This window comes from Lissotriton vulgaris, chromosome 11 (assembly GCF_964263255.1).
Source record: "Lissotriton vulgaris chromosome 11, aLisVul1.2, whole genome shotgun sequence".
NCBI classification, from domain to species: Eukaryota; Metazoa; Chordata; class Amphibia; order Caudata; family Salamandridae; genus Lissotriton; species Lissotriton vulgaris.
The window spans coordinates 859,097,878-859,120,253 of record NC_141699.1 but is presented as its reverse complement, the minus strand read 5'-3'; the positions used below and the strand labels follow the sequence as shown (position 1 = coordinate 859,120,253).

The 22,376-nt window shown below is 45.0% G+C and overlaps 1 protein-coding gene across 1 annotated transcript in view; it reads left to right on the top strand.

Annotated features, from left to right (window-relative positions):
* RNF168 (ring finger protein 168) overlaps positions 1 to 22,376 on the top strand; it is a 191,648-nt gene that overhangs the window by 74,364 nt on the left and 94,908 nt on the right. The window contains exon 5 of the mRNA XM_086943996.1: positions 20,371 to 20,501. Within this exon, the coding sequence (XP_086800122.1) occupies positions 20,371 to 20,501 (131 nt within the window). The remainder of the gene's footprint in view (positions 1 to 20,370; positions 20,502 to 22,376) is intronic.

Genomic DNA, 22,376 nt, shown 5'->3' with positions numbered 1-22,376 from the left:
GGCACACCCGCCCGAACCCTGTCTTGAATGGCACTCCGCTTGAGCGGGTGAAAACCTTTGTTTACCTCCGTGTCACGCTAACCGAAGATTTTGACTGGGGTCTCCAGGTGTCTAGATCCGCCCTGAGACTTTCACAGATTATAGGGGGTATTGGGAAATTTCACAAAACATCACAATTTAAACCAGTTGCCCCAGTTCTTGAAACCTATAGAACTCAGACCAGGTCAGCAGCTATGTACGGTGCAGAACTCTGGGGACACAAGAACTCATTGAGTCTTCTAAAGGTTGAGCAGGCTTTTATGAGAAATCTGGTAGGCCTACCCCAAAGCACCCCTCTCACACCGTTGCGGCTAGATATGGGCCTTGAGTCCATTAACCCCTTCCACGCTCATGACGAGCTGGGCTCGTCATGGCGTAGCCTCCTCGCACGCTGATGACGAGCCCAGCTCGTCACGTAAAGTGCGGTTTTAAAAAACTCAGCACAGGAGCGGAATTGCGCTAGCGCGCATGCGGTTAAAGATCTGATAGCCGCACGACCCCAGCTCTACTGGAGAAGGCTCTGGACTGTACCGGAGCTTGTTGATTACAGAGCGGAATTCTCTGCAGTATGGGGGCAGGTCAAGAACAAAAACATACCCTGGCTATCCCACATCAAGGTTCTCTTTTACCAAATTGGCTTGCCTCAATTGTGGGATTCCCCGGGGGGGAGCTGTCCAAGGTTACAGAGGTCATAGCTGTTGGCTATTTTGAGAAACCGTAGCCTTAACATGTTACACTGCTCGACAACTCTGGGTAGGCTATCAACTGAATTTTTGCAGGTGAAAATTGCACCCAAGAGGGAGGAATTTCTAGATCTAGTGCAGCCTCCTCTTGCGAGAAAACTATATACCCAATTGAGACATGGCTGCTTGCCCATTAGGGTGCTGACCTCTAAATGGTCTATCTCAAATGAGGGAACTTGCCCAGCCTGCTATAATAGCATAGCAGATATTATGCATGTCCTGTTTTTCTGCCCGGCGTATAGCAAAATACGGAAGTACTGGCTGTCTCCACTGTGCAGAAACTTGGGACTCAGACAATGCACACAGGCTTGTAGAGTTTTAACATATGATACCTCCCCTCCTATTGTTTTCTCGGCTTTCCGCTTCCTATATGGTATGTGGCGCAGAAGGACCACCTTTCTGACCAGGATCTAACTGGGGTAATCCCCCTTTTTCTTCTTTTTTGATAACTCGCTGTTTAATAACTTTTTAACTGCTCGTATTTATGGATTTTATTAGTGTGCTAGTATGTATTTTATCTGCACTTTTATGGTCACGGACCGAAATAAAGTTATCAAATGAATGAAAAAAAAATTCTGTTATGGGAAGCCCAGAACCTTGTGCTAACATCTTGTGTGCTTGTATGTGCAGTGAGTATGTCCCATATATGTTAGTAGTACATTGTATTATGCCGAGTCTGAGTACGGGGACCAATGAGCTCCATTTTAGATGCCCCTGGTTTACCCATTGCACAAAATGGAGGATGGGGACCGCTTCACCAGACAGTTGAAGTATATTGTTTATATTCATGTGGCTGGAGGGTAGAGACCCAGTACCTTAAATGATGGAGGATGGAGACCCGGCTATATTTAGAAAGTGGGAGAGGTGTGGCGCCGTGGCTAGGGCGACTGCCTCCGGAATCTGTGGATCACGGTTCGATCCCCGGCACCGGCGGCAGATTAGCCCAGCACCATGTGACTCTGGGCAATAGCTTGCTTAATCTTCCCGACGGCCCCCAGCGCCTAGAGACCCTTTCGGGTGATTGTGCGCTTTACAAATGTGGATTATTATTAATTAGCAAGGGGCCGCTCATTACTTCCTCATGTGCACTGCCATTTGGTAAATGGTATGGTTGATGGGAGGAATTGCAGATTCTGATCAAGTTAAGAATTTTTTTAGGCAAGGTCTGCCCTTTTGTTTGTCCCGGATTGTTGCTTCAGGAAGGCTGGTGGCACCCAGGTACCAAGACCTCACTCTTTGTTGTGCCCCTGATTTGGATACTTCTGTAGGATTGGAGCTAGCCCCATGGCTACCTCCTGTTAGTCATCACTTTGCACAAAAATTGTCTGAGGATCACTCTGAAACATTCATGTGAAAGAGCCCAGCCAAGCCGGTTCTGAAGCTTCAGACAGTGGAACCACATGCACTGTCTAGAAAATATATATAGAAGTAGAAAAACTACCAGTCTTGATTCAAGTCCAAAGTTATCTTGAGCAAGAAAGTGGGTACGTCACAGAGTACTTGAAGAGCTGCTGTGCAACCAGGGCTGATGTCTGTCTTCCATCCAATCTCCTAGAGGTGAGGACATTATACCTGAAGTTGGTACTCTGCTTGAGGAGCTGACGGTCTGCATGAGGTGCTTAGCCACTTGTCTGCATGCTGAGCAAGCCACTTGTCTGCATGCTGAGCAAGGGAAGAAGTGTGCCTGGCCCAGCAAGAAGAGAGACCCTCCAGGAAGAGAAGACCAGCATGTCCTGGCAAGAGCACCCACAGAAAGCAGTCTGTTGTAAAGAGTGAATCCAGGAGCGAACAGTCCTGTGAAGGGGTTCCTTTGACTTGCTCTGTGTGGTTTTTGTTTGAGACACACTAACTTTACTACATAGCAAGTACCGCTGTAATGCTGGTAGTGTACTGAGAGCTCGAAAGACTGGTGCTACAGCTTCTGACATGGCAGAGGAATGCCATGTCTGACAAGGCAGGTAGCCCTAATTGGACCAGAGGCTGCAACTGCAGAAAGTTCTCCACCACAAATGGTTCTGCCAGGATCTAAAACCCTACCTTTATCCAGTAGAAAATGCTGCTGCTGCTGAAGTTGCAGGTTTATGCACAGAAATGCATCACTGATGTCATCCCATGGACACTGTCTTAAGGTGAAGTTGCCTTCGCTGCAGACCCCCACCCTCGGTCTCCACCACCCCCTACCCCATTGATAGAGTATAGCACATCACAATGCGATGCATTAAATTGCGTGCTTTTACAACGCAGTTGTTACAACGACCGCGTTGTTAGTACGTGATGCATTTACATCGCAAGTCATTACGACTTGCATTAAGGGGCTGGGCTGGATTTAGGATTAGTATAATTTACTATTCCTACTCCAGTTTGCGCAACAGTAGGAAAGGTGTTGGAATTAATTTCCAATACCTCAGTGCACCCTACAGCAAGTCGTTGTAATGACTTGCAATGTAAATGCATTGTGTACTAACAACGTGGTTGTTTAACAACCACGTTGTAATAGTACTGCGATGTAATAACAGCCTTGTAAACGCGGTGTCCCCGAATGATCAGGTAAATGAGAGCTTAGCTTCCACCTGGGACAGGAGATCAATGCACGCAGATATGTCTGCTGCACACACTTAAGACTTTTGCCAAAGGATAAGACATTGAACTTAGTTACATTTGAATTTTGAGAGAATTGGAGTCTGAAGTTATAGAATATTCACTAAGCTCATGTACATGCTGAGGGCACAAGTGAGAGAAAAACAACAAAAACGAGGAATCAAGATTTAAAAAAACTAAGTTTCCGGTTTCTTTCTGAAACCGGAAAGGTAAGTGATAGAATGCAGTTCAAGAGGCAATAAATTCCATTGATGGGCTTCTAAAAAAGAGAAAGCTCAGCCACCAGTCCACACCTTCCTAATGTGAGGCACCCTTAATGGATTAGTATTCTCTGAGCAGAGAGTCTGCGGGGATGGTATCAATGAAAACACACACTTAGGAAATGAAGGGTGAATCCAAACGGACATTTACATATAATACACATTAAAGTAAACTAGATCAGTTGACGAATAAGAAGCCAGGGAACCTTGGCCAGAATTAAACTAGATGAGGCAAACGGAGGGCTTCCACAACCACCCCAGCTGCCTCATTTGTGGACAGGCTGTATTCTGCTGAGTTGTTATTTGGTTACCTAACCAAATAACTAGTTCTAGTATTCTGGTCAAGACCCAATAAGAGTGAAAATCTCTCTTCGAGTGTCTAGTGAGAATAGAGGCAGAACAGGCTTATGTCTCCTTAAGGTTATGAGGCAGGCTGAAACAGAAGAGATTTTAGGATTTAACTTCAGTTCATCAAAGTTCACCTCCAGATTTTTTACACTTGACCTAGGGTAGGACATTCACTAAGATTTTCAGGCAATGAGACCGCCTGCCAAGAAGAGATTGTTTGCTACTATGAGAACTTCAGTCTTGTCCAAGTTTAATCTTAAGCCTATTGCTGATCACCAATCTTCTGATGTTATACACTCGGGTGAAGCGGAAAGGGATTGATCTACCTTAAACCTGAAAGATCTACTGGTTGTTATCGGCGTAGAAATATAGCAAGCATCCTAATCTTCTAGAAATAGGTTTCAAAGGACTACTTTAAAGGTTTAAAACAAACAGAGATAATATTGAGTCTTCTGGTACTCCAGTGTGTTCTGCAGGCGGTCTGGTAATCAAACTCCCTAGTGAGACTATCTGGGTTCTTTCGATGAGTAAAAATTCTAACCACTCAATCGCCACTGTCTCAGTAACGCATTCAGCCAGGCGGATAATGAGAAGTTTGTGGTCAACTGTTTCGAAGGCCGCTGATACACTGAGCATAATTAACTCACTTGTGATATTCCCTGCACCATCTCTTAGGTCGTTCTGTACTCCAAGCAGGGCCGAATCTGTGCTACGGAACAATCTAAAACCTCGTATTGCTTAATTCATTAGTCTAATAGGTGCTGAGGAAGCTCCTGCCTTGATCCTGCGACACGCGTATAATCTTTTGGCTCTGCGAAATTAATACCAGCTTGGAACTTCAGAAGCTTCTGTTAAAAATAAATACATAACTGCAGAATTCCTGTAATATAACCATTTCAGCCACCAGGAGGAAATTACCTGCAGTTCCAGAGGACCTTAAAAATGTCTGAGTTACCATCTCTAGATGTATGGTCATGGTAATATATTGAACTCACTTTCTTTATGGCTGCTTTCTATACGTGCAGCATTTGCATGTAAACAGTGATGGATCAAGTAAGACGTTTGGTGGTATGTGGGTCTTTGGGTGTGTCTAAATGTGAATTAAAATTTCCCAGAATAATGGCCATCGACTGAGCCAAGGCGAATTCATTACAAATATCCACAAATTCCTGAAAAATCTTCGGGAGGGGAAGTGTGTTGGCCAACCAACATTATGTGAATCTGGGATGAGATGGGGGGGTGCATAATGCTAGAAGCAAGGTGTTATATAGTGCCTTTGAGGAGAACATTTTAACATTGGACGTTAAAAGAAAGTGCATAATATGGCATTGAAAGGAACATTTCAGAGAAGGCAAGGATGTCTAAATTAAAGATATGCATGTTTGACCCAGGAAAGGGCAATTATGTAGCCCGCCTTCAGGTGCCTTACTGCCACAGAACTAACAGAAAATTTGGTTCATGGCTTGGAGATCTGATCACAAGCAATATCACACAGCCTAGGAAGGTATCGAAGATAATCCTCATTAGATTTATTTAGCTTTTTTGTAAAGCTGGGAAGCTGAGTGCCTTATTATTGCTGATGCCTACTGCTGCTTGTCGTCCCCAGCATAGTGGCCTGTCCCTGTCCCTGGCTGGACACACCCCTACCCGCCTTTGGCATGACCACTTCATAGACCTGCTAATGCCCTGCTATTATTGGAAACTATACACTTGGGACTAGCCAACTAGAGCGCTACCCGCTACTGAAGATGGTTGCCTAAACTAGCCAACCAGGGACTGGGACCAATCTGGTGGGATGTGCGCAGGGTGCACCAGTGAGCGAAGCCTCTTAAGACCCAGTTCCCAGTATAGCTAGTGAGGCAATGGTCACAAACTCCACAAGATAAGGGCAAGGTAGATTAAAAAAAAAAAAACTCCTCCGTAAAATTTGTCTCTTTAATTAATACAATTCTTTAAGTACAGCCATACAGAGTAAAATTGTATCAGTCAAACAGTGCCAAATCACTAACATAAAGATACATATCCATTTTCTTGGACTTCCTGGACACATTAATGTTCTTTTCGTATAGGAAACTATCGGCAGTCTGCACCTGAATGATTCCTAAACCCTAGTGTATTGGACACTGTAGGCCTAGAATCCAGACCCTAGCACGGAGAGAGAGGACATGGCATGTAGGGTGTTGTAGCATCTTACATTTTAAACACAACTTGGATTGCAACCCTGTATTATGTTCCCAGTGAATTGTGTAGTATTGAGTTCTGCTGTGAGATTAAAAGTACTGTCTGTTTATATAAACGGTAAGTACTGGGCTGGATATTATATTTTTTGTTGATTGGCTGTTGTCTGAACTTTTGTCACCCACTCTGAATCCCTGGAAAGTCTTTGCTTGCCCTCGCTACAGTTCAGTGCAAGAAAGTTGTAGTTGGACCAGTTTGAAGAGCTGTAGGAAGATAGGTTGCCAGGACATAAGTTGCAAAGAACCTCAACAATCGCGGTTGGACCCATTAGCCCTTGTCTAACCTGTGGGCATTCCCCTATCTCCTGTTGTGGCTATACTTGGCAAACTCTTATGAAGGACTTGCATCCCCACCTGAGGAGCGGAGATATTTGGGTGATGATTTTTATGTGTCTGACTCAATTACGATCCTAGTCTTACACTTATTAGACCTCATGACCTCACACATCCTGTGGGTGCCTCACACTTGATGGCAGATGAGCTATCCATTGTTGCCTGAAGAGGCAGTGACTGCAACACCAAGTAAGTCTCTTTACTCAAGTGCAAACATTCCAGTCTGTGCATCAAGATCTGCACTGCTGGATAGATTTCTTCAGCCATTTGAGGGGTTGCATATTTGGCATGCTGCATGTTCTCCCAACAACCCCCCAGTATACAGCTATCAGGGTCACGAATGCCTCCTTGTTTGGTTTGGGAGCTTATCTGGGTGACATGACGGCACGTGGCCTTTGGTCTAGGACGGAGCAGCATCAGCAAATAAATGTACTTAAACTGCAGGTATCTGTCTTCAGCCCCTTCTGTCTCAGGTAACCACTTGCAATTTCTGTCAAAGAACATCGCTATTGTACAATATATCAACACAATGGACGGTGTAGTGTCATAGACCCTTTGTTGGGAAGTGAAGTATTTCACCTGTGGAAGTTATCACAGCAACTCAAAGCTTCCCTCTAGGGGCTTGCCTAGCATGCTCATTCAACATAATGGTGAACATTCTCCGTCTGATCTCTGAAGAACCTTGATCAGAAGCTACCTCGAGTGACACCACACACCAAATGAGGAAGTATCGTTGGGATTGTCATTCACTTCCCACATAATGTTTCCCTGGAAAATACCTTAAGGTTCCGTTGATCGTGGAGCCCACTGCAAGCTTTTCTGCCAATCTCACGTCTACCAAAAGTCCCGTGGAAGTTAGGAGGGAAAAGCACAGCTGATTCTGATCGCCCCAGCCCGGGCAAGGAAGATTTGTATGGCACTCTGAATTTGTCTGCTTCTGGACAGCGCAGACCTGCCCTTGAAGCAGGGTGGTTGGATCATCCTCACCTATTAGCAAATGATGCGGCTGCACATATGGAGATTAAGCTGTGCTTTTGCCTTCTTGTTGTGGTCCCAGACATAATCTTGGATGCTAATAAATTTATGTAAACAGCCGCTGAACTGAGTTTGTTCAGTGGTGTGAGCTAGAAGGAATCCACCTCTTGAATCTCGCCTTACAAGCATATTGCAAATTGTGTTGTCCTTCATTCAGTAGAGCCTAGTGGTGGCTACACTATAGGCTTTCTGGTGGCCTTGTCTGCTTTCGTTGTCAGCCTGATCATCCTTCCATTGTTAGATTGCTAATAGGGGTGAATTTTCTGAAAGGTTTGCTTTTGGCATATGATAGTTTTACTTTTGGATGAGTCACTTGTTCCTTGTCACTCGGTGGGATTTAAAGTTTCTTTTGGCTTTCTTGATTGCATGGAATACACACAAGGAGGGCTAGGAGGAGATTTAAGGATCTGCATGGGCAACCTCCCCAATCGTAATAACTATTACAAAAGATCCCACGGGTCCAGGGTAAAGGTCTGAGGCGCAAGTGGGTTTTTCCAACTATGTGGTGGAGGGGAATCCTTTTTTAGGTCTTGCACCTGGCGAAAGCGCTGTCGCCTGCGAGACCTATAGTTGTCGAGTCTGCTTCAAGGATTTATTTATTTATTTATTTGATTTGTAAAGCGCTACAGCTACCCAAAAAGGGTTTCCCGGGGCACGCGCAGGCTGCAGGCCGGACTGGGGCACGTGCGCGTTCACCACGTACAGTTACGCGCTGTGCCCATCTACTGTCTCCTCGCATGCAGTAATGGCCAACACACACACGAACTCACACATACAGAGACACACACGCACGCGCACACCACCACCCCCACCACAAATAAGCCCCACTCACCGCATTGGCGTCACTCCTGACTTCTGCAGCCTCCGCGGGGCTCTCCCTCCGGCATGGGAGCCCCGCGTCACCACTGCTCCTCTGGGCCAGCAACTCCGTGGGCGCAGGCTTCCCGCAGAAGACGGAAGTCCCGCCCCACAACAGGCGTGACGCTCCTGAACTTCCGGTTTTGGGATGTTCACGCTCACGGCTTGTCTTTTTTTTCCTTTGGGTGAGGACTTGTTTTTATTGCAACCTAATCTTCCCTCAGCCCCCCAAATCGCAGGCCTAAACCATGGATGGGGGAGTTTGCTGCCAGCCAGGCAATCCGTTCGAATCCAATCTCCAGAGCTCATTTGGGATTCGCAGGCGGGCGCTTTTGATGGAGTCTGGCTCTGAAGGGACGGCAGCCGCCGCGGTTTCAATGTATCTCGCAACGAGACATCAAACACGCCCAGGCTTTGCACTCATGTCAACGTTCACATTCTGAAAGCACCGGTTGTTTTTGTGTAGGTCCAAACGTGGTTGTTTTTGTGTAGGCCCGATGCTAGAGTCAGACACTACTGGACAACTTGCGCGCCTCACGCAGGTGTGTACTGTTGTCGAGACACTGACGTTTCCAAAATGGCAGTCTATTCCGGCGCTCAGTTTTCCTGGCCCATGATTGAGTAGCTCATCCAATCCAGGCGTTTTCCCCGTGTATTGTCGGACTTGTAGCCTTGATTTTAGAAGGGCTTAAACCGAAACGGGACTACAACTTCTAGAATACAAACGAAAAAAACCTGGACTGGACGGGCCACTAGCCTGGACCTGGGAAACAGGAGACCTCTGTTCTGTAAGGGGACTCGGAGCGGTGTAGCAGTCTGCACCAATCAATCAATCTTTGTATGCAGGGGTCCTGTCGGGATGTCAGGCTAGCCACCATATAAATAAGCTTTAAAATCACTACATATAAATGTGTTTTACACGGATATCTTACAGAAACCGGCATGTAACCAGCACTCCGGACATTAGCCTTGATACCTCTGCATACCCATGTAACACAGATTTACACACAGTAAATGTAGCTAAATCTTACTTATATACTCAGAGGTTACCCTGCAAATACTGCTGTGGGCACGTCTGGTGCTGAGGAACCAATTTCCACAGGAGAACGGGGACAGGCATAATGCGCTTTTACAAAGTGTTAGTGTTACCCATTTGGTCAATAGATCATTGCTCTTAACCCCCCCCCCCCACCCCCCGTCCTCCTCTGAAATACTGTTTCTAAAGATATTCTACCTACACAAACAAGGCAGAGCCTTCTTGGCAACACAAGAGGGTGCAGAGGGTGCTGTGAACCATAGCACATAACCTACCTTAGCTAAAGGAAGGGTGGTAAGTGACCCTGCCCAACCATACCAGCTCCCTTACCCCACCCAGAGGCTCACATAGGCACCAAGGGAACAGAAGAGGTACTTACTGTCACGAGACGCACAGGCAGTTTACAGGCTACAAATTTGAGGGGAGGAGGTAGGTGTGAGGAGAGGGCACCTTGCCTGTGACTGGATGACACCTTGTGACGCAGACTGAGCAGTACGCGTCATTGCGTCACGTCTCAGCATGTCTTCGGCGTTTTCCTGCTCCCTGTTAGATTTAGGATGCAACACCCTTCCTCGCTAGAGAGCTGCAAATAAATCACGTGGAGAAGGTGCATGTCACTTCTGCTCATCATGTAAGTGTGCTGCGTCAGTAACTTTAATTAATAAGCAGAATAAAAAATAGACATTATCGCACGTGACCAGGATTAAAAGGGGAAAACTAGACCACCTGCTCCCCCATTGACGTCTAGCACTGGACACCCCTGGGCACAGAAGCCTCAATGAGGACAAGCATGGTCACCTTCTGCAGTCCAGCTGAAAGGTGAAGCCGGCCTACTAGACACAATGGAGCTCCTATGCAGGAAGGAGGGGTTGAGTTGCCCCAGAATGAGGAGAAAAGTAAATGTGGAGCAGTTCCTAAACAAGCATACGCTGCAGTGTAAAGCTGCGGCGTTAGTCGACCAGTGTGTCCAGCCCTCAGATCCATCTTCCGGCATTACCAGTGCTTCTGAGCAGGATCACGGTGCGGGCAGCTAAGGATAGGCTTGGACCTGCACAGCTTTGGAACCTAATCTGCAATAGACACCTATGTGGCTTAAGCAGTGTTGAGGCCAAAACTAGATGTATTGTATTGCATTTACATAGCGCTTACTACCCTTGACGAGGCGTTGAAGCGCTAGATGTGCTGCTTGGATGAGACGGGAGATTACTTGCATCGTCATTATTCAGCACACATACCAGAGTGACGTAATTTGTGGACGTAGACTCCTCGCTTTGCTACTGCTAGGACTTCCTGGGAGCATCATGAATTTTTTCACAAAAACATCTTAAGTTCCCAGATCTATCACACTAGCCGTTAGCACCAGGGAAATCTTAAGGATTTTGGGGGCCCTGGGCCAACCATCACTCGTCGCCACCACAACATCACTCAGCGCCACCACAGCATCAATCTGTGCAACCATTCAACAACAACTGGTTCAAATATGTTCTCTCAATGTTTCAAGCTTTATTACAAATGTCACAAAAAGATGTTAATATTTCACTTCTGTTCTTGGATTTTCGTCACAATAAAATACACTGAACATAATCTTCACAAAAGTTATTTACAAAAGTTTAAGCTATTGCCATTATAAATTACAATGCCTTTTATTTAAGTAATTAATTATTTTAAAAAATGAAAAGCAATTATTTCTAATATCAATACATTTAAGTCACGTAAATACAAAACATGTTGCATTACAAATGCTATAGGTGTCACATTTGCAAAAGTTAAAAGTATTGGCATTGTAAATGACAAAGCTATTAATTTCGCTACTTTCAAAACCAACACCTAAATAAAAAAAATCTTTCCCACTGTTGCTGTAAGAATGCAAAGAAGGGTTCCATTGGGAAGTAAAGCTGTCTTGGTAGCACAGACCACCAAAATAACTGTATTACATTTTATATCCTTACTTTGTGTTTTCCCCGACCATCCACTCTTAACATATAATCAAGTATGGATGATATGTGATTGCTACACCTTAGAGCTCTCCTTGTGTTTTGTAATATTTCCTGTCCATTGAATTACACACTTGTATGATTTATTGTGCCCCGCGTGTGATGTTAAGTGCTCTTACACATTATACTGGGATAGATAGGGCTAGAAAAGAAGTAAATTAAAAACAATGATACCAATATTTCTTTCAAATATTGCATTCTTACAGTGTAAGCACATCTATTACATGAGGGAGGGGGGAGTTTGAGCAATGTTAAAACAAGCATTTACAATGCAATAGGTCTCGCATTATTAAAGTTTGAGCTACTGCCATTGCAAATGACAATGCCTTTTATTCATTTGCATCGGTGCGGAAACAAGCACTTTGTACTTATAGCCATGCTTATGAGAAGCAAGGCTGCCATCTCTTTTACTGCCAGCCTTGCTCATCGTAAGCAAGGACTATACGTTAAAAGTGCGTGTTTATTCACTGATGCAAATGAATGAAAGGCATTGTCATTTACAATGGCAATAGCTCAAACTTTAATAATGCGGGACCTATTGCATTGTAAATGCTTGTTTAGGACCGTTTCCCTCACACGCCAGAGGTGTCATGCTTGATCATAGGCGTACCTCCTCACATAAAGAACATAGTCTAGACACGGTCTACAACCCTCTCGCTGGGAGGAGCACAGGGATGTTTTATGTTGGGAAGGAGGGTTAATCTAAAACCCTATGTGAGCGTGGTGTGGTCAGAGTGAAGTGCAGTGCTAAAGTGAAAGTGGTTAAAACCGGCTACAAGGTTAGCAATATGGCAAGCTTAATTCAGCTACCTTGTGACTGGATTAAAAACAGATAGTTAATAAGGCAGCCACCGTCATTGGAGACAACAGCATTAGTGTATGATCAACATGTTTCGGCCTTTGGACCGGTCAACGTATTGTGGCCTTCATCAGGATCAACATAAAGCTACTGCAACAAGTGAAGTACATGCACCTATATAAAGGTGTGTAAAATAACGGTGTATTATACTGAACCAGTGGTCCTGTAGTTCAGTAGGTTCACCGATGACACCTACATAGGATAGAAAGTTTGCCGCATCTGTCCTGGCATATTAGCCAAAGGTACATACGCCGATCCAACTGCTCAACTTGAGCCTGGAGTCCAAGGTCATATGTCCTTGCGACAAGGCAAACAACCTTGGACTCCAGGCTCACATTGAGCGGTCAATCCTGATGAAGGCCACAATACTTAGACCGGTCCAAAGGCCGAAACATTTTGGTCATACACTAATGCAGTTGTCTCTAATGACGGTGGCTGCACTATTAGTGTGAGAAGTTGGCCTGATATGTGATGTCCACTATTCTAGTGGGCACCCTGTATCAGCCCAAACAATCCTTATGGTGATGGTTGTAAAGTCAACCTTATAGACCAGCTATCCTAGTGGTAGCATGGACAAAGTAGTCTTATGCTAATACTTCAGAGAGCATGTGAAGCCAATTGTTTTACTAATTATAATCCCTTGAATACCAAATGAAAAGACACCACACAAGGTATATATCAAATATATATATATTTATTACTAACACAACCCCTCTGCACTCTTTATGAGGTCAGAGTTCGAGATACAGCACAGGTTACTCAATAAGCATACTATAAGTTGCACAAATACAATTCTGCCATAGGGCCCTCACGAACCATATACTAAGTAAGTGGTATAAGAACCACCTCAGGAAAGGTGAGTAGGCCTAGGAAATCGCTGGGGCTACACTGATCAACCAAAGGTTCGGAAGTAGGAGTCCCACAGAATACGTGTGCAGTGTCTAAACACACATGTGTGTTACCATAGGCTTTCAATGGGAACGTAAAAGTTACAAAGTAGTAGATTTCAGACACTTCCGGGTGGACTACGGGAAAACCCAGTTAAACTAGGACACTTGGATAGTTTAGTACTACGGTGCTCCCGTGGGTAATGAGTTACCTCACCCAGGGAAGCCGGGTGCATAGGTGTTCTTTTGTGTCTGCTTTCGTCGATCAATCCTATGGAGAGCTGCAAGAAAGTGCTGCAAGCGACCAGGAGGAAAGTGTCCGGATGGATCCAAGGGTGGATCAGAGCAGTAAAGAACCTGAAAGCAGAGGGGACAGAGTCTGGGTCACTAGCCAGTGACCAGGAAGGAACCAGGTGATGTCGAGATGCAATCAGGTGGAGAAGTGAAGCTTGTCTCTGCAGCCACGTGGACCAGGAGGCGTCGACTATGACCAGGAGCTGGATACGGACTGTCCCATGAAGGATCTAGCTGTTGGCGGTGTCGGCTTCCGGATCAGTCAACCAGCCTTGGCAAAGGCAATCCACGCAGGAAGGGAAGATCGGCTTCTGTTCAGACCAGCAAGGTCTGGGGAGCTTTCCCTTTACAGGAAAGCAGGAGCAAGCCCAGAGCAACCAGGCAAGCGGCGTTGTTTCAATAGGATTTAAGTCAGGATGGCTTCAGGAGGGCCACTAGCCAACGGGCTAGCAACCACGAAGACGCGTCGAGGAGAAGTGCAGGCGCAGGCCCCACGCGGCCCTCGTGGAGTGTGGGGCCTGCTGAGCTTCGGTGCACCTACGGCTCTGGGTTGGGGCTTCTCAAACCCCAATGCAAAACTTTGAGGACGCCTCAGAAGCTGCACAATTAGCAAAAAGCAGGTACTGCAGGTTGTCTGGTCCCACGTCTCTCGTGTCCGCCACGGGTCTCAACTTGGCTGTGGATGTGGGTCGAGTCAGAAGTCTGGAAATACAGAGGCTAAGTCTTCGGGTTCCGGCGGGAGCGTCGACAAAGCAAACCGGCAAGTTACTGGTGGTGCCTGTTTGCACAGGGTGGTCACTCCTTGACCACGAGGGAGATGTCTTCAGTCTTCCAGTCGAAATGGAACGTCGAAGGTCCAAGAGTTTGTTTCAGAGTTTCTTCCAGGATAATCTAATGTTTCTAGACACAGCTCCTAACTTTATACTGATCTAAGGGGCTGGATTACCTGCTAGGTCCCTCCTATGGGTGGAACCTGGGAAGGGGGTGGTTACACCCCTTTCCCTTTGTCCAGTTTCGCGCCAGAGCTGGGGCTGGAGTGCCCCAGCAACTGGTTTGAACCGGGCTATGCATGGAGCACTTTGTGTGCCCCAGGCAGTGTAGAATTTCTTTCAACCCACCCTGCCCCAATACACTATAGCCTGTCTGGGGAGGTGCTCGCACCTCCTAAGGCAGGAAACCTATTCTCCAGGCCTCCCCTGCCGAGTTGCGTCCAGCAGCAGGAGGTCAGACCCGTGTCTGTGGCAGCAGCATCCATTTTGTGATGCTGAGGCTCTGTTTAACTTTCACCGGGTAAAAATACAACTACATGTCTTCTCCCTCTAGAAGGGTGGAATGCTACCCCCGCCACCAGGACTGGCGAGGGGGGTGGGGGAGGGGGGTAGTATTCCAAAGCTTATGACACCTTACACGACCTGTTTTGATAAAGCCAAACCAAAGTTAGCATTAACCACGAGGATTATAATGCACTTAGGAGTATATGGTATGGCAGTAGTCTAGAACAGCTATAAGTACATGGTTCCAAAAGCTGCAGACCGGCTCAGCTCATGCTAGAGCACCATCTCCCAAAAAACCAAGCACTCTGCCTTCAGTATTAAGGCCTGCCATAGGACTGACTTATAGTTATATATGTGTCTATATATAATGGTAGGTAAAGCAATACTATACCTAAGCAAGGGGTGATAACATGACCTTGCCCCGCCTGAGTGATCAGCCAGTGGTGTCGGTTTGGATGGCCAGCCAGGGGTGGCTTAATACATGCTGCAGCCCCTGATAGGCCTTGGATGCACCTATGCCCTGGGTACCTATGGTACACTATACAGGGGCTCATAAGGTGACCCAATACCCAATTGGATATGCACCTAAAGTACATGGTCCATTTTACAGTGAGAGCAGATAGCCTGGGGCCCTGATTAGCAGGATCCCAGGCCAACTAAGTCGAAAACCAGCTAAAAACTGGGCAAAAAGTTGGGGTAACCATATAGTCAGATATCCACCTTCCTACAATTAGCTATCTGTTTCTAATCCTGTCACAAGGTATCTGAATAAAGCTTCAAAATCGGGGGGGGTTTTCAAATGCACACCTGCATCTTCTTTTGTTTATATTCTCGAACATTTAACCATTTTTCAATCTTTCAGCGTGCAGCCTGGTGACGTAGTCTGCCTAAATACTGCGTATTGAATAAACACTACAAGAACCGAAGCGTAATGACACTCCAACCAGACACACAGATTGCTCCTTGCTTAATAGCTAACAGTATTTTCACATCTAGTCCATATTTAATCAGAACTTTTTATTCAGTGTACTCCAAAACATTAATTTCATGAAATCTTTTTCTGTCACATGTGAGGCACTTTATGTATTTGAAGTTTTCTAATGTTCAAGATATGCCAATTCAAGCCTTTCTCGAACATGACATATACATAAACCATCCTCTATAGTGGATCATTTTAACCCAATGCATTTCGGGCATTTGAAAAGCCCTTCCTCAGGGGTTTACTGGTAGTATTACGACATAGATATTAGTGTACATTTTTAGACTTCTGTGCATTTAATTTAAACATAGCTGCAAACAATCAATTTCATGTTGTACTAACTGAAGTTTTTTCCCTCTAAATGCGCCGAAAGCTTGTGGCCCATGGAGCATTTCCCAACAGCCATGATTCTCCCACGCTTAACCTCTGATCATAAAACAACCGCCCTGATCGTTCCCATTGCCTAATATTCCACATTTCTCAAGACTGAATTATGCCTATCGTTAAAAGCTTCATAAACAATCGCCTGTACCTTTTAACGTTAAACAGATTAATCTCCTTTTCAGCAGGTTTCTCTCCTTGTGCTAAACAGTGTTTTACCCCTTCTTGCTGTTTTCCCACTCAAATATGAACGATTGACCCCACCCCTCAGCCATTTGCGTCAGATAAGCCACGCCCTTCCACAACCTATAACTCCAAATCCCATAAGGCACTACTCTGAATACCTCATTCCCAACACTCCTCTTCATTAGAATCTCCACAGGTCACACCCTAAAATACCCCGCCCTCCCAAAGATGTATAACAAACGTCAATTCTGAACAAATATTTCAAGGAGTAAGCTGTGCGTCTGGTTGGAGTGTCATTACGCTTCAGTTCTTGCAGAGCTGAATAAAGCTTGCCATATAGCTAACCTTGTAGCCAGTTTTAACCACTTTCACTTTAGCACTGCACTTCACTCTGATCACACCACGCTCGCAAAGGGTTTTAGATTAGCCCTCCTTTCCAACATAAAACATCCTGTGCTCCTCCCTCGCAGCGAGGTTGTTGGAGCCTGTGCCTAGACGAGGTTTTTTATGCAAGGGGACACCCCTATGATGAAGCATGACCTCTCTGGTGTGTGAGGGGAACCGTCCTTTAAAAGGCTTAACCCTCTAGCACATGGTTGATAAAACCCACTTGCGCCTCAGACCTGTACCCTGGACCCGTGGGTTCTTTTGTGAAGTTTTCTTGATTGCTTCTCTGGTCCATCTGATACATGATTGCCTGCTTCAACTGTCTACTCAGAACCTAAAGCCCTTTTTGTTAATAGACTCTTGAGCTTTCTGCCCAGGTAAGTTAGTCCTTCACACCTGCATCCTTCTTACCAAAGGTCGTGTCTGCATTTCATTTGGGCCAATCTATTACCCTGCCATCTTTTATCCCTCCTCCATTTCCATACCAAACCAAAAGGAGTAACCTCTGTATTGGCTTGACTGTAGTCAGGCGGTGCCGAGCTATTTGGGCCACAAGCAACAGCTCTTTGTGGGCTTCATTGCAGATAAAAAGAGCAGGGTTGTGAATAAATGTATCATTCCAGGTAAGGTCACCCTTTGTATTGGGATTTGCTGTTCCATGGTAAAAAAGTCCTCCATAGGGCATTCATGGTCACTTCATCAGGGCCGTGTCTTCTTCCACACCTCTTTCTAGATTTGTCCTGTTTACTGACAACTGACCGATAGCTATTTGGTTGTCCTTGTACACGCTTTCAAAACACTATTGGCATATGTCACATGCATGGATCCTGTGACCGGTACTGTGCCCAGAGGTATGTTGCATGATTCACTTCGTTAGCTGGCATGTCCCAATCCTGTCTCCAAGGGAAGTTCTGCTTAGGGACTCGTTATTAAAGTGAGGAATCTTCAGGAAGATTTATCCGTCCGAAGAAAATTTACATTCTATACCAATATGTTTGTAGAATGTCTTGTAAGTACACATGCTCTGCATACTCCTGCCATCCAATGTAGACCTCTGATGTTAGCAAATGTTTTTTCTTTTTTTAATTTTATTATAAAAGTCTTGAGTCACAAGATGCACTATGACTCCTCCATTAGTGGGCAATGCGCATTGGCCCAGACTCCATGTTAGATTTTTTTTTTTTCCTCCATCGGTTTCGGACTTATACTGCTGGAGTTCTGAATTTTGACATGGTCTCCATGCTTCCTCTCGGCCCAGATAGTGTACTCCAATTCCGATCCTCAGGAAAAGCATTTGTTGTCGACATTCCTGTCTGTGACAATCTCCGGAGATGGACTTAATATCGACTCTTCAGGCTGCTCATTTCTTGTTTACTGGGGATTTTTCTGCAGAATGTAGCCATGAAACTAATGCCATTCCCATGCTTTCCCCAGAAACAGAGCAAATATCTGTGGTCCGATCACCACAAAGTTTGTAACCTCTCTCCTGACCACGACAGAGGTCAGGCCTGTCTACTCTTCTGTTTGAAGAAGACCCTTTGGTATCGACGAGAGAGAAGATAGGTCCATTAGAAGATGCATCTGCAGGTCTCCACCTCACCCGCCGACTTCTTCGGAGAACACCTTATGAAGAAATATCGAGTTTATTATTACCAAGAATTTATTTTTATGAAAAAAATAAATTTAAAAATCCATGCCATTATCTTTGTCATTGAAAACGCAATATGGATTTTCATCAGAAGTTTTATTTTATTGATCATTCATTATTTAACACTGTTGACATCCCAAATAGGCTCTGGTATGTTTATCAGTGTCTTTTAAACAATATGAGGTATGTTTATTTACTACAGTTTTTCTAGTAATTAATTAAAGACAAAGGAGCTACTTTTTTCTGCAGTGAATGATCCCAAGGAAAGTTGAGCAGTTGATTTATGGGCCTATCTCCCAAGAAGAGTAGAAACATTGCTGTGAACAGATAAAGCAGGTCTCCATTATTGTGTACTACATTGACAGTACCAAGCCCTTTTGCAAAACTGACTGGTTGTTCTTAGCCTTTGCTAAACCCACACAAGGGCCAGCCAATCTCTAAAACAGGCACTGCCAGGTGAAAAGTCAGGTGTATCTAAACTTGTCATTTGAAAGCTAAAATGTTCCCTGTTACCCGGTGGGTGCAATCTACACGCAGCAACCATGGCTTTTCTGGGCAATATTTCATTAGCTGACGTATGCAAAGCAGCTACTTGATCCATCCCATATACCTTTACTAAACATTGTTTGGATATCTTAGTTGCACAACGGGCACTGGTTTGCCAACTGGTCCTCAGGACACTATTTCAGACATCTGCATTGTCTACGTTCTAGCCACCGTTTGTAGAGTGCTACTGCCTAATATTTCATGCAGAGCATGTGTATGTACATCAAGACATGCTACAAATGGAAAATGTTACACTGTAAGCTTCTGTTCATAGCATGTAGTATTGTATATTCACATGCGCCCACCCTCCACCCCAGAGGCATGTGGCTGTGATCACAGATCTTTCTCTTTACTAAATAACTTCCTTTAAACGTGCACATATCCACCATACTTTCTTTACTCACCAATCCATCCTACCTTCACCCACTGTATGAAAAACAATCTAACATGGCGTTGGTGCCCTTGCACATTTCCTACTAAGGGTGGAGTCAGGTCCTCTTGTGACATGAAAGACTCTTTGAAGACAAACTTGCAATTATCTGGGCCCAACACTAGATGGCAGCCGTATGCAAAGCATGTGAATCGACGGCACTACACGCTATGAATAGATGCTTACAGGTTACATAACAATTTTCTTCTGGTGGATACTTAATCTTCCCTCATTCCCCAACACTCTACCTCCTCACCAATGAGCTAGTAGCATGAATATTAAGATCCCAAGATTGTAGACATGCCTTATGGTGTATTTGTTGCTGTCAGTTCTCCTCTGCATGCTACTTTTTGGCAAGAGATCAATATCAACTGACACTAATCTGCCTGTTGGTGCTTAAAATCCCCAGTAATGTCACGTCTGCAAACAGTCGCAGCTGGAGCAGTATTGGGCCACTTGGCTTTGCTTGAGAATCACTGCTGAGGAAAGGTTTTCTGGATGAGTGTGAAGCATTGAGGGAGTATTCATAAGATGGGAAATATGCAATAATATTATGCATATTATGCATAAGTCCAAAACATAGTTATCAAAGGCAAAGTCACATTCTTTTGTAAATTGTATTTCGTGCCCTTAGGCTGAGAAGAGTTACCCTTAAATGGACCCATAAAAGCTTCCCCGGAGAAAATCTGAGACGGTGGCACCAGATATATCTTGAACCTCCTTTCCAACCATTGGCAGTTTCCTTTTTCTCGAAGTACTAAGTGTTTGAATACTTGCGTGGTGAATCTTTTATTTATTAAACTGAGTTGAGGCCATGGCCCTCTAGCCATAATTTGAATTGAAAAATTGATAACATTAAAAATGAATTGCGTCCATAACTGGCTTTACAATACAGCCGTAGCAGAACAATGTTACAAGGTCTAACTTGGCACTGCTGACAAGAAGACCACTGTGTACTGAAAATGTAATTTTGGTTGGGAGTGTTAATCCCTCTACTTATTATTTTCCTTCTTTGTAGGCTTCCAGTGGAGAGTCCAGCTGCAGGTCTCCTGAAAAGGGCACACCTGTCCCCAGTCCTGCCAGAGCTGCATCATCCAAGTCCTGTAGGGAAACAAAAAACCAAAGCAAGCATACTGGAGATATACAAAGGTGAGGAGTTTACCAAGTCATATAATGAGAAATTCATGTGCCTCTGAGGAAACTGCTGTTCACCGATGTGCTCCTTGTGATCTTTCTCTCTTTAGGAAACCTTTAAACGAATAAAAAAAGAAAGATAAGCCTCTGGTTCAAAAATGTACATGTGAACTGTCTGGTACTTTTGCACCACACCTGAGGAAGTTGTGTGCTTATTTCTTGTTAATAACTTTTAAGCTTTGATTGAAAAATGCTTTTGAAATTGTAAATCGGGCTTTTTTTCGGGGATAAGAGAGCATGTTTGCTTACCACTCAGTTGGTTACAATTGGAGGCTGAGCGGCTGTACGACGCAGCCCACCTAACCGTCTCGTCATGTGCTCAGTCTCTTCCTCCTTCCTTACCGTCTGTCTGATTATAGAGCAAGGAGTTATCATTGTCTAAATGCCTGGCCTCTTCCACCTAGTTTTTAAGTCGAGCTATTTATATCTCCGAACTATTGTAGTTGAAACAACCCTCTGGAACAAGCGGATTTCTCCCAATGCATGTTGTCTACTGAAGCGTGAAGCTTCGCCAGGCGCGCGCTTGGCCTCTCGCACACCAACATTTGTCTCTCACCACCAGACATCAAAGGCTGCTGCTCCCCGCCCACCCACCCTCCACAGCAACGCCTCCTGTCTCTCCCTCCCTCTCTCACGCTCTCTTCTTAACTCCTCATTTACTCTCCCTCACACACTCGCTTATGTTTACTCTCCCTCCTTCCCCCCCCCCCTCCCTCCCATATCCTCTCCCTCCAAGCCCGTGGCCTCTCATTAATGCCCACTTTTCTTCCCTTGGCCTGCTGCTTCTTAATCGAGTGCACTTAATTTACCTCTGATTTTTCTCTCACTCGCCCTTTCTCTCACTCGCCCTTTCTCTCTCTCTCTCTCTCTCTCTCTCCCCCTCGTCACAGCCCTCTCTCTCATTAATCTTCCACTGTCTCTGTCTTGTTAATAAGACATGCTGCTGTTTTCTTTCTACCCTACTTTTCTCTTCTCATTTTCTTCTCCCCTTCTATGTTTTCTCTCCCTTGCTAGTAGCTACGCCCTTCCCCACCTTTCTTTTTTTCCTTCATCTCAACTTTCATTCTCTGTCTCGTTATCTTTCCCTCATCTCTTTCCTTCCCCTTGTGTAATTTCCTCCGGTTTCTTTCGGTCTTGTTTGTGTTTGTTTTTTAGACTCTGAAAAATGAAGTGATTTGCCCAGAAACACAGGGTGCTGCTCTGTTTAAAAATCCGCAGCTCTGGTGTAAGACATCCTACGCTTTTATGCAAGAGAGCAGAATCTACTACAGATTAGACAGGGACTCTTTCCACTTCGCTATGATTTCTGTTGCTCGCTTTCCATTTTATTCTCCCATGCAATTCAATTTGAGAATGCTTTATTGACAATGCCAGAGCGTTTAAAATTCACAAATAAGGGTATACTTCGCATCCGATTTTAACACCTTCGACGCTCATGACGAGCTCAGCTCGTCATGAGGTACACCTCTCGTACACTCATGCCGAGCTGAGCTCGTCATGACTAGTGGGAATTACAGATTTTCAGCGCAGCGCAAGGGGGGGGGAGAAACCATAAGTGTTGATGGTGTTAACAGCCCTTTTGATGGTGCTTCAAACTTGAAGGTATTTCACCTCTTCCTGCCTCCCTTGAGTTCTTATCAAGAAGTAGACTGCTTTGGATTTACGAAAGTGAAGGCTGGTGTCCCCGTTCTGCTGTTACTCGGACAGGATGTTGAGACGCCTTCCGGGCAGCTCTCTCTCTCTCTTTCTCTCTCTCTTTCTCTCTCTCTTTCTCTCTCTCTCTTTTCTCTCTCTCTTTCTCTCTCTCTTTCTCTCTCTCTCTCTCTCTCT